Source organism: Staurois parvus, unplaced genomic scaffold (assembly GCF_062004578.1).
Source record: "Staurois parvus isolate SC_StPar_1 unplaced genomic scaffold, SC_StPar_1.0 ptg001134l, whole genome shotgun sequence".
NCBI classification, from domain to species: Eukaryota; Metazoa; Chordata; class Amphibia; order Anura; family Ranidae; genus Staurois; species Staurois parvus.
The window spans coordinates 2,820,560-2,832,760 of NW_028318930.1; the positions used below are offsets into that span (position 1 = coordinate 2,820,560).

The 12,201-nt window shown below is 38.1% G+C and overlaps 1 protein-coding gene across 7 annotated transcripts in view; it reads left to right on the forward strand.

Annotated features, from left to right (window-relative positions):
* The window catches only part of DCAF6 (DDB1 and CUL4 associated factor 6), a 144,393-nt gene that overhangs the window by 109,872 nt on the left and 22,320 nt on the right, over positions 1 to 12,201 (forward strand). For 5 of the 7 annotated variants that reach the window (XM_089659190.1, XM_089659188.1, XM_089659193.1 and 2 more), the window contains 3 exons: positions 772 to 1,006; positions 2,394 to 2,435; positions 11,080 to 11,218. In XM_089659190.1, coding sequence (XP_089515316.1) covers positions 772 to 1,006; positions 2,394 to 2,435; positions 11,080 to 11,218 — 416 coding nt within the window. The remainder of the gene's footprint in view (positions 1 to 771; positions 1,007 to 2,393; positions 2,436 to 11,079; positions 11,219 to 12,201) is intronic. The other 2 variants (XM_089659192.1, XM_089659194.1) reach the window with 1 other exon arrangement.

Sequence of the window (12,201 nt, forward strand, 5' to 3'; positions counted from 1 at the left end):
GTGTCAGTACATTAGTCATTTTATATCTATGCATGTGTTTCTGGTGTCAGTACATTAGTCATTTTATATCTATGCATGTGTTTCATGCAGATCATGCAAGAGGCAGCCGGGGGTCCGATGACATCATTTCCCTTATATGGTATGTACGGGAAATGATGTCATCGGAAGCCCCTCCCAAATTTTACTTGCATTCCTGTTCTCTAAAGGGGTGGTCCTAGGGTTTGATGGGGGCGTGGCCAGGTTTGGGTGGGGGAGTTCCACCACCTTTCCTCTGAGAAAAAAAGCCCTGTCTATACCATAGTTTTTAGACGCTATAACTTTCACAAAAAGCAATCAATATACACTTACTGGGATTTTTTTTACCAAAAACATGTAGCAGAATAAATTTTGGCCTAAATTTATAACTAACTTTGAGTTTACTATATATTTTTTATAGCTGAAAGTAAAAAATATCGTTTTTCCTCAACATTTTCAGTCTTTTTTTGTTTATAGCATGAAAAATAAAAAGCGCACAGGTGATCAAATACCACTGAAAGAAAGCTCTATTTGTGTGAAAAAAAGGATGTAAATTTCGTTTGGGTGCAGCATTGCATGACCGCACAATTATCAGTTGAATTAGTGCAGCGCCGAGTAGCAAAAAGAGGCCTGGTCATTAAGGGGGGTAAATCCTCAGGAGGGCAAGTGGTTAAATATGTCTACCTACATTTTTAAATTGGCAAAGAAGCGCCTTATGTTATTGACATTCATATTCTACTTTTGTTAATTTTATAGTCAGTTCTATTTCTGCTGAACAAAATGCAGACACACTTCCCGACAACATGGAAACAGACCCAAATAGCACAAAGATGAGTTCTGAACAACCAAATGCAAGCTCAAGTACGGATGAGCAACCTGAAACGTCTAAAAACGCAGCACAGTCTGACATGTCTGAAAGCTCCAGCCATCGGGAAACTGACAGCGATGACAACACAGTTCGGTTGCCTCCAAGAGCTCAGACTCAAAATAGGTGAGTTTAGAGCCAGAGCTCTTGTATTGTGTGCGGCATTAAGCCATAGTTTTTTCAAATGCTCAAAAAAAAAACCGCTCTGCACAATTAACTAAATGCAAAAAATGAAATCCAGTGTAAACATTAATGAGCTGCTGCCCGCACTGTATCCCACAGCTTTCAAAGAATATTTATACCATTAAAGTGTCAATCAGCAATATAAGACAGCTGTGCACTAAAAACAATTCATGAAAATTGCAAAAATTATCCTGTGTGCTGGAAATTTTATATAATACAACTGTGTATAGTCAAAAGCAGCAAGCAAAATAAATTTAATAAAAAAAAATAAGTCCAACATATTTGTTAGTGCCAGTAAGTTAACCTATGGTGTATAATAAAAAAAACAAAAAAAAACAAATGAAGTAAAAGACTACATAAATTCAAAGTGTTGGCTTATCACAAGTGCCAGGGAATGACTGTGAATCCCCATATGCTGCACCTGTCACTATATGTTCTCACTTGGCGATATTGACCCATGTGAAAAAATAGATCTCAGGGTGTTTTTTTTATTTTTTTTGTAACTCCTGGACAACTCCAAAATATCCACCATGTTTTCGACCAATATGGTCCCTTAGACCAGCTAAAGCAACCAACTTCCTCCCAATGGTATACTTTACAGCATGTGGTTTAAAGAAATAAAAACCATCATACTTTCTTCTCTATTTAAAACCACTTTTATTGTATAAAAAAAAAAAATCACACCCACATTTATAGTGCATTCTATTCTAGTGTACCACAGCATAGGTCCCCTTAAAAAGATGTTTCCTGCACCTGCCATTCACCAACTTCCGGTTGTGCGCGCTGATGTCATAGAGTCTGCGTTCCTTCCCCCCCATCCCGGGGGAGTGCGGTGATATCATAGGCTCTGCCCCAACAGACTTCAGTAAAGATATCTGCCCTCCTTTTGATCCGATCTGTCTTTTTGACCACCTTTTGAAATTCTGAGTATTCCAAACACTGGTTTTTCAGTTCCCCTATTGCAATATCCATAATATAAAATAAATTAAAAATCCAACAGGGAGAGAGGGCGCTCATCATAATTGGTACGGCACATATGCAGACCTCAGAACCCAAGCCTTGAGATGTCTCCATTTTACACACTCAACCAGGTAGGGCGGCCCAGTAACAATGCCAGTGATTGGCTTATGTAACATACTGAAACAGGATAAAACATTGTTTTACAGGATACACCAAAAGCAGTGGTTAAGTGTGAATGGTACCAACAGTAATGTTTATTCTAAACTTGTAATATAGTTTTATGTGATCATGGACATCTTTTATTTATGGTCAGACATATACCTTGATCATTCAATTTCATTGAACTGTGGTATTTTTCTCACCTTGACAGATTTAATGTTGGAAGTCCATCACTAAGTGATAGGTTAACAAGGTAACTGTAAATTACACCGCTATGAAATGTACTAACTTGAGTGCATATTAACAGCTATTTGAGAAAACAGTCCAACAGGGTTTTATTGGAAAATGAGTGAGCAGGGCTACTTTAACATAGTTTTTCTTTATGTCCCTCATGGATGAGAACTTGTCCTGGCATGAAATCAAATAAACCCTTAGTGTCTGTAATGTAACTGTCATTCTGAATGTAGTTTTTAGGTTAGTGAAATACCCATACAGCTGATGTGTTTGATTTGCAGTGTGTGAACTTTTTTTTCCTGGTTTATGGGCTAGAAGACATGTATGCTATATTTGTTTCTCTTAGTATGTGCTTTGCTTGTTCATTGTGGTGTTCACAACAAAAAAAAAAGTCTGATACTAAAAGTTTTTTGTTTCAGAAAATCAAATAGTCTTGAGGACATACAACTTTTGAGCTGCTTTAAGTTGTCATAGTTTTGGGCTAGGGGTGTCCCCAAGTTTTTTGTTTATGCAAAAAACGTTTTATTGAGATGAAAGTGATGGGCATATTCTGTATGGTCAAAAATATGTAAATCAGACCATTTACACATACCTACAGTATATGGCCAGATGTATGTGGATATTCTCTCCAAACTATTGAGTTCAGGTAGTCCCAGCATACTTTTAATGCTACACCACAGGGCACCATTTTGTGCTTCCATCCATTTGGCAGCAGTTTGGGGAAGGCCTTTTATTGTACCAACATATTTGCAGAAATCCAGGTCCATAAAGACATGGTTTAATGAATTTTATGTGGAAAAGGTCTAATGGCCTGCATACTGTCTTTTCTGCAACCCTAATGAGACCTGACCCTTTAGTCCTGACTTGAGATACATTAGAAATCTAATTGTGAGCCAGGTCTTCTCATCCCGCATCAGTACTTGATCTCGCAAATGCTCTTTTGACTGAGTACAAATTTCTTCAGTTACACTAAGATAGTGTGGGAAGCCTTCCTAAAGAGTGGAGCCAGGTATAGCGGCAAATGAGGGTGGGCAACTCCGTATTCATACCCATGGTTTTAGAATGAGATGCCCAACAGCCTTACATAAGTGTAATGGTTGTGTATACAAACCTTTGGCTATATAGTTTGAGGTTTAAAATTTGGGTTTGAAAGTTGTTTGGGCAGAAAAGGCAATCAGAATTAAATGAGATTTGGATATCATGCATACATCCTGAGTTGATAACCACAGAAGATTCAGCACAAGCAATGAGATATGGGCATAAAATGGATCCAAACACTTGAGGCAGGCTTCTGTTTTCTTTGACATCTTTCATGAGTTGCTTTGCCCATCTGTGAAAGTGAAGTCTAAGATTGATCTGCCGTTTAATGGAGTTTTTGTCCCTGCTAGTGCCACTAGATAAAAATTACATCTTAATGAGAGTTTAGAAGAGAGCTTGACTTTCTTCTGCTCACTAAATTGAAAGGTCAGATACTAGATTGCTGTGTTTCAGGACAAAGTAAAACCAGCTTGCTGTATCATGCCTGCCACCTATATAATAATGTACTGGTTGTATGGTCAGTTATGTGCATAGATTTACCTTTCTACTAACAGAGTGCAATGCACGTTGTGTGCCAAGTGTGTGCTTCTTTTTTGGGGAAAGAAGTTGTGTACCTCTGTCCATACTAAAATTGTAAAACAGCATCCCATATGATACAGTGTGCAGCTGGAAATGTGACTCAGATCTTTTTTTTTTTTTTACAAATTAGAGCATGCAGTGTCTTTTATGTCTTTTTTTCCCCCTATTCATGAGCCTGGAATTAATTGGCAATTGTAATGCATTCAGAGGGAAGAAAATTAGACTATCCTTCTAGGTGATGGTCTTTTTTTTTTTTTGCTATTTAACCATTAGCCGCGTGGCCAATGGCCGTTTGGCGGCTTCAGAAGTGTCTCTCCATTCCGGGTGCACGCCATTTGGCGTGCTCCCGCTCATGCGCCGTTTGCGCTAATGCAGAGCGGCGCAGCAGTGCGATCTGTCACCGGCCGTGCACCTCGGACACGGCCGATGACAGATCCGAGTACCGGCTCCCATTTCTGGTACCATGTGACCTGCTGTGACCAATCACAGCAGGTCACATGACAGTTGTATACAATGGATGGCTTCATTCATGATGCCATCCATTGTATACTAGTGCCTAGCTGTGAATGGTCACAGCTAAGCACATGTCATGTGATTAGCTGTGACCAAATCACAGCTAAGCACAAAAAAAAAAAAAAAAAAGCTGAATGAATCGATTTCATTCAGGTAAATGCTTGCTTATAGCAAAGTAATTCTTTGCTATAAGCAAATTGTGTAAAAAAAATAAATAAAAAAAAAATACTGATCACTTCCCCAAAGTAGTACAATGTTACTATGGTAACATTGTACTACTTTGGTCATAGTAAAATATGAAAAAAAAATCTTAAAAAAAAGTAAAAGAAATGTAATAAAAAATTAAATATAATAAAAAAATAAAAAAAAATAAAAAAAATATATATATTTTTTTTTTCATACTGTCACCAGTCAGTGTCCCTGTTCACCGCCATGCCAGTTATATGATGACGCTGTACTGCACTGGTGACAGTATGTAAAAAAAAAAAATAGTGAAAATAATGTTTTTAATTTTTTCATTATGAAAAATTATGACAAAAAAATACAACTTCAAAAAACTCGCCATGCCTCTTATGAAGTACGTCGGACTGTCTACTCTGCAAAAAGGGGTCATTTGGGGATATCTGTACTATTCTGACATTCTTGGACCTTGAAATTAGATTGGCTGTCAGTACTTCAGGACTGATCAATATTCAGATCTATACCATAGTTTGTGAACTCTATAACTTTCCTACAAACTAAATAATACATCCTAATTTGGGTTATTTTCACCAAAGGCATGTAGCAGAATACATCTCGGCCTAAATTTATGAAGAACAATTATTTATTTGTTAACTTTTATAACAGAAACAAAGAAAAATGTGGGTTTTTTTTCAAAATTTTTGGTCTTTTTTTGTTAATTTCGCAAAAAATAAAAACCCCAGCGGTGATTAAATACCACCAAAAGAAAGCTCTAGTTGTGTGAAGAAAATGATAAAATTTTAGTTTGGGTACAGTGTTGTATAACCGCGCAATTGTCATTCAAATTGTGAGAGCGCTGAAACCTGACAAAGATTAGTGCAAGTTAAATGGATTTTTAAATTGCTAAAAGTGGAAAACACATTTTTATTCAATTTTTCAATCTTTGGTTCGCATGAAATATGGACTGACAGGGCTGTAATAAGCAACCTGTTAGTGGTCTTTCCTGGTGGTGTTTAACCACTTACAGACCACCCGCTCACAGTGTACTGCGGACAAGTGACCCACACAAGCAAAGCAACATACCTAAACGTTGCTGCCTGCCTCAGGGTTTAGGGCATGCACATGCGTGCCCCCCGCCAGCACCCGTGCCGGCACCCACTGTGATTGTACACAGGGGAGCCTGTTGTCAAGTCCCCGCCAATGATTCATGCCCGGGACCTGCTGATCGGCTGTGTACAATCACAGCCCAGAGCTCTTCGTTGACAATCAGCACACATCTCTGTACAGAGGGAATGAGCTCTGTACAGAGGAAGAGATCTATTATTAAATTGGCAAAAGCCGAACACTTTACACATATTACACGTAGGCACACATTTAACCCCTTGATTTCCCATGATGCGAACTACTTTCCAGACAGTATCTTTAGTATAGTGACAGTGTAAAGTATTATCCCTGATCACTGTATTATTGTCACTGGTAATGTCTGTGTGAGTCAGTTCCCCCAGCATCCGTGTCACATTGCCCATCGCAGTCTCATTGTAAGTGGCTCATCACTGCCATTCATAGTATAAAAAAAAATTCACTATATATACCATAGTTGTAGGCGATATAATTTATAATTTATTTTTTACATTTTTTTTGGGTATGTTTTGTAGTAAAAAGTAAAAAATGCTTTTTTCCTAAAGTTTCTTTTTTTTTTTTCCCATTTTTTTATTGCAAAAAATCCCAGTGATGATCAAATACCACTAAAAGAATGTTCTGTTTGTGTGAAAAAATTATATACATTTTGTTTGGGTATAGCGTTGTATCACCGCACAATTACCAGTTAAATTAGCACAGTGCCATATAGCAAAAAAAATACCTGGTCATGAACTAGGTAAAATCTTCCAGAGCTCAATTGGTCAAGGAAACTTCACTTGCCTGAGGAAGAGGTCCTGTGAGACTGAAACGTTGATTCTGTAATTCTGATGTGATCGTTGAATAAAGCTATGGTCCCCTTTTGGAGATCGATCCTGGTGTGCTGGTGACATTTCTCAAGTGAACTTCTGGGTTACACCCAGATTGGGACACCATGCAACAAAACCAGATTTCTTTGAATTCTTAATGGAACTTAAATGACCCTATTATTTTATACCTTCTGTTCTGAGAAAATGCCTATGTTTCTCTCCCGTGAATTGTACATTGTTAAATATGTATTCAGCCTCTCATTTTTATACTGTTTTAACATGCAATATATGCGAAAAACTTATTGAAAGTAAGTTGGGAAGTAAAAACAATGGAGAAGAGGGTTGTACCTATTTGATCTCTTCAAAAACTGTCAGGTATTAGCTTTAAGGAGCAGATGAACTTGTAGTGCTTAGGTCCATGTTGCTGCCCAAATTTTGGATTGATGGGTATTCATTATGAACTGAAAAATATTTTTTTTTTGTCATAATAGGAGTCTAGTTTCACTTGGATTTGAGCAGCCACATATATTCAATGTGTTAAGGATATTCACCTTAATAAAATCATTTTTTTGTTTCCTATAATATGTGGAGTGACTCGACTATGAACTTTTTTTTTTATGTATTTAGTGATCGTAAAGCTTTTTTTTTTTTTTGTGTAAAATAATAGGCATGTTATTTTCACCTGCTCTGTGCGATGGTATTGCACGGAGCAGCCCTGAACCTCTTCTGGGGTCCCTCACCGGTGCTCTTGGTTCCTCTTCTTCTGTGTGCCGCCATAGCAAGCCACTTGCTATGGGGCACTCCTGCGGGCTCACTCACAAGCTGAGCTGTGCATGTCCATAGGCATAAATAGCTTGACCCTGCCCCCACTGCCTCCTCACAGATTTTGACTGACAGCAGCAGGAGCCAATGGCTCCCACTGCTGCCTCTATTTCTTGTAAATGCAGGAGGAGCGGGGCTGCCGGCAGGGACAGCTCTGGATCGAGAGTGCTGACAGGTAAGTGTTTAGGTAGTGTTTGGAAGGTTTTTTACCCTAATGCAGAGAATGCATTTAGGTATAACTAAAGGCAAAAGGTTTTTTTTTTTTTTCATTTTTTTTTAAGTTTTGGATAGAATGGAGAGGGATTCAAACCCCTGTCAGTTTTGATTGTTGTCTGTGCCCCCTGTTAAGGAGAATCACCCTCCCTATTTAACATTACAGTATTATTGAAAGTGGAAGTAAAAAAAATCCTAAATTTTGGGTTGTCCCCAGAAAAGTAATAGGGGAAATCTGCCAATGGGGACACTAGTTGTGGGGACCTGGGGGGCCCCAAGGGATTCCCTTAATGAGCAGGGGTTTCCGCTCACTTCCTGTTCAGCTATGGGACAGGAAGTGAAAAAAAAATCTGTCTGGTTATAACCCCCATAGTTCTACTTTAAAATTAAAAAAAAAAACCAAAAAAACTGATTTAAGATTCAGGTATTTAGGTCAATGGTGCTTTTTCATTCTCATACATACTGTATTGTATTATAGAGATGAGCTCTATTACATGCAGGTGTGTGTGTTTTTTTTTCCTTTTTTCTTTACATTTACTGTGGGCAGCCATTAAAGATTAGCATTTTACAGTAAAACCGTTTCTACCTTTTTTATCAGGAGCAGCGTGGAAAAATATCAAAAATATCCTCTACACCATTAAAAAGTTCTTTAATGCACTTTAGTGATCTCTCCTGCCCCTCTTGCATTATTGATTAATCCTTGTCTCTCATTTAGTTGCCACATACCTGCTACCTGCTGTACAATATTTATTTTCCTGTTTACTTGAATACCAGCATTTTCTGCTGACAAAAATATAACCAAAGCAGTGACTGCAAAGGGTGGCAAAAGGAGGAGTCTGGGATACACTTGTAGCAGACTAATTTTCAAGAACACACTGCTTTGAATTTTTTGATAAAATAGCACACATTTAAAATAAATCTATGATAGAAATGCGGAAACTGGCACTGCTGACTTGTTTTTGAAGGTACAAACTCAAGGGCTGCCAGGCCTAAGCTGGCCATAGACTGTTTAAATCTCAGCCAATTCAGCAGGGGCCGGACGAGATTCGAACCATGTATGGGCAGGCTGAATGTACCCAAGTTGATCGATCAACTTGGGTACAACCAGCCTGTTGGATTTTACAAGTGTTTATTGCTATTCGCTAGCAATAATCACTGTGTTCTCATGGCAGAGAGGGCTCGATCATTTTCCTTCCACTTCACAATTATGTGCCACTTTGTGTTTTGGTCTATCACATAAAATCCCAATAAAAAACATTTCCATTTTTGGTTGTAACATGACAAAATGTGGAAAATATCAAGGGGTATGAATACTTTTTCAAGGCACTGTCACAAATACAAGAATATAGCTATTAACCATGGAACATGCCCCTTCAAAAACAAGTCTGCAGTGGCCCACTATCTCAGTTGTAGTTATCTCTTTCATACTATAACCTTTGAATTGCCTTTGGCTTTTGCAGAGTTTTCGTTTACCTTCTCGATAGCTTTTACTTTCCATCTCCTGGCACCAAGCTTTCTTAGGCGTTCTTCCATTTCATTGATCCATTTGAACTATGGCCACTTTTTTTTCTTTGCTCCTGGATTTCAAAACCTCCAGGGAGTTTGAAAAAGTTGGCATTAGTATTGTTAGATATTGTAGAAGACAGGAAGTGGTTGGAAGATCATTGATTTATGGAGGGTAGCTATCCTTGGTTTGCCTAACATGCAAAATGGGTCCAAAGGGACTTAGATATTTGTACAGTGCACCTCAATTGAGACCAATTTCCAGATGTTTTTCGGTTATAAGACAGTATCCGAAGTTATGACCATGTGAACCACATTCCTTTGTCCACATGCCCTTGGGATCATCATGGATGTCTGATGATAGTTTGTTGTTAGGTGAAGGGTGCTTATTATCGCATACAGTAGAGCTAACTCCCATATGGGTAGGAAATGTAACACTGATGTGCTGCATTAGCAGTCCCAAACATCAAGTACTATCTTAGCAGAAATACATTTTTGGGTTCCACTTTTAACACTGAATGTGGATATTGGGAGAGAATCCCCACACAAATTGATGTTTGTGGTCTAAAATAGATTGCACAAATTGCCAAATTATTTTCACATTTCATATCTAGTCTTTCCAGAAAATATATTTGTTTTCTTTTATTTTGAGTGTGTCCACCTCTGGACATTGATGACTAAATTCAGCAAAAGAACTGTTGGCAGAAGGGGATGTTTAGAGGAGTCAGCAGGTTCTTTATTTTTCAGGAACCATAAAAATCATCTCTGCTTTCTCTTGCTTGGTCTGTAAAGTTTAAAAGCTGCTCTGCTTATAGAACATACTCTGTGCTGTTTCCAGTATATGCATATTCTAATTCCCATTACTTTTTACAAAAATAACCATATGACACAAGGGCTGCAGCTAGTACAAATGGACGTCCATTGCAAGGTTGCCTAGGGAACATGATGCCAACTATGGCCCTGGACAATCCATTTCTTGGTAAAAAATAAATTGTGTCATTTAATGAGGGTAATCCCTCATTCAGGGTGACTTTGCTCTCACATCACTGTCACTAGGCAGTTTATAGGTTATTTCACTGTCTACCACCAGTAAACACTGATAGTAGTTGATGTTGGCCTTAGAAGTTAGTAGTGGCTATTCCTACATTGCTGTCCTAGTAGTTTCCTTTGAAATATTTCACAGAAGATTTGGGTTATTAGATTGAAACATTAAGTATCTTATATTTTGCTAGCGTTTTTAAAGTTCTGAGAGTTCTCCTTTCTGTAATCAAATAACGATGATGTGTTTTTAAATGGTGCCATTATTTTTGTTTAACAGGTGCCCCCTGTGATCAGCATGTCACACACTCTTGCATCCTCATGCTTACAGGGGAAAACACAAAAATAATGGGACATAGCACATTTCTGTGCAACATCTAGAAGAGAGTTTGTTTTTGCATTAAAATAAACTGGGTTATGTGTTGACAAAACACCTTTTTCTAATTTGATTGTTGTTAATTGAAAAAAAAATGCAAATTATTGCAGTTATTTACCAGTTAAATAAAGGCCTTTTTTAAATTCAATTTTGTATTCAACCTAAAAAAATTAAAATGAAGAAAAGGAAAAAAAATCAACAGGAAAATAATCAAGTGGAGGAAATTAATTAGTGCTGCTTAGGGAAAGCTAAAGATTAATAAGCAGTTAAATAGCCAACTGAAACCAACCAACAAACTGGTTAATAGAAGCAGTTTGATATTTGTTTTTGTTATGTAAGCAATATGCCTGAAAACAATTACAGTTCACTACTTTATTAGTGTATTCCAGTTAGTACAGCAGTAGCTATGGTGGTGAAGAATACTAGTTTCCTGAAATAATGTATTTGTTCTGTAGGAGATCTGCTGCAGCTCGAATTCAAGAACTGTTTAGAAGAAGGAAAGAGAGAAAGGAACTGGAAGAATTGGATATGCAAAATGTTCGTCAACCATCTTCTAAAATCGTGTTTAAGGGGCATCGGAATTCCCGGACTATGGTAGGAAGATGTTTTCAAAGGCTGACTATGTCCAGGAAGAGAAGTCCTGTGTTATGTTCTGGTGATCATTTATTGCACACACCATCATAGCTGTCTCTGTTATCTATCTGTCAATATAAATGGGACATCTGTGGTGCTTTGATTCAGGTGGACCCAGCATTAGATATTTTCTCATGTTAAGTGCAACCATGCTCGCTAATGTGCATGTGAAACACAAACCTGTATTTATTACTCCTTACTGAGATCACAGTACCCCCCCGGCAATGCCTTTTTCTAGTATCTAGTAAGCATAATCCAGGGCCTGCATCTACTTTCCTGGCTTAGATGCTGACTCATTGGCACAGTTATATACAGTCATGGCCGAAATTGTTGGCACCCTTGATATTTCTCCAGGAAATCATGTATTTCTCACGAAACGTATTGCATTAACACATGTTTTGCTATACACATGTTTATTCCCTTTGTGTGTATTGGGACAAAACAAAAAAAGGGAGGAAAGAAAGCAAATTCGACATAATGTCACACAAACCTCCAAAAATGGGCTGGACAAAAGTATTGGCACCCTTTCACAACTGCGGATAAATAAGAATGTTACAAGCATGTGATGCTCCTGTAAACTCACCTGGGGCAAGTAACAGGTGTGGGCAATATAGAAATCACACCTGAAAGCAGATAAAAAGGAGAGACGTTCACTTAACCTTTGCATTGTGTGTCTGTCTGTGCCACACTAAGCATGGACAACAGAAAGAGGAGACGAGAACTGTCTGAGGACCTGAGAACCAAAATTGTGGCAAAATATCAACAATCTCAAGGTTACAAGTCCATCTCCAGAGAACTAGATTTGCCTTTGTCCACAGTGCGCAACATTATCAAGAAGTTTGCAACCCATGGCACTGTAGCTAATCTCCCTGGTCGTGGACGGATGAGGAAAATTGATGAAAGATTGCAACGCAGAATAGTCCGGATGGTGGATAAGCAGCCCC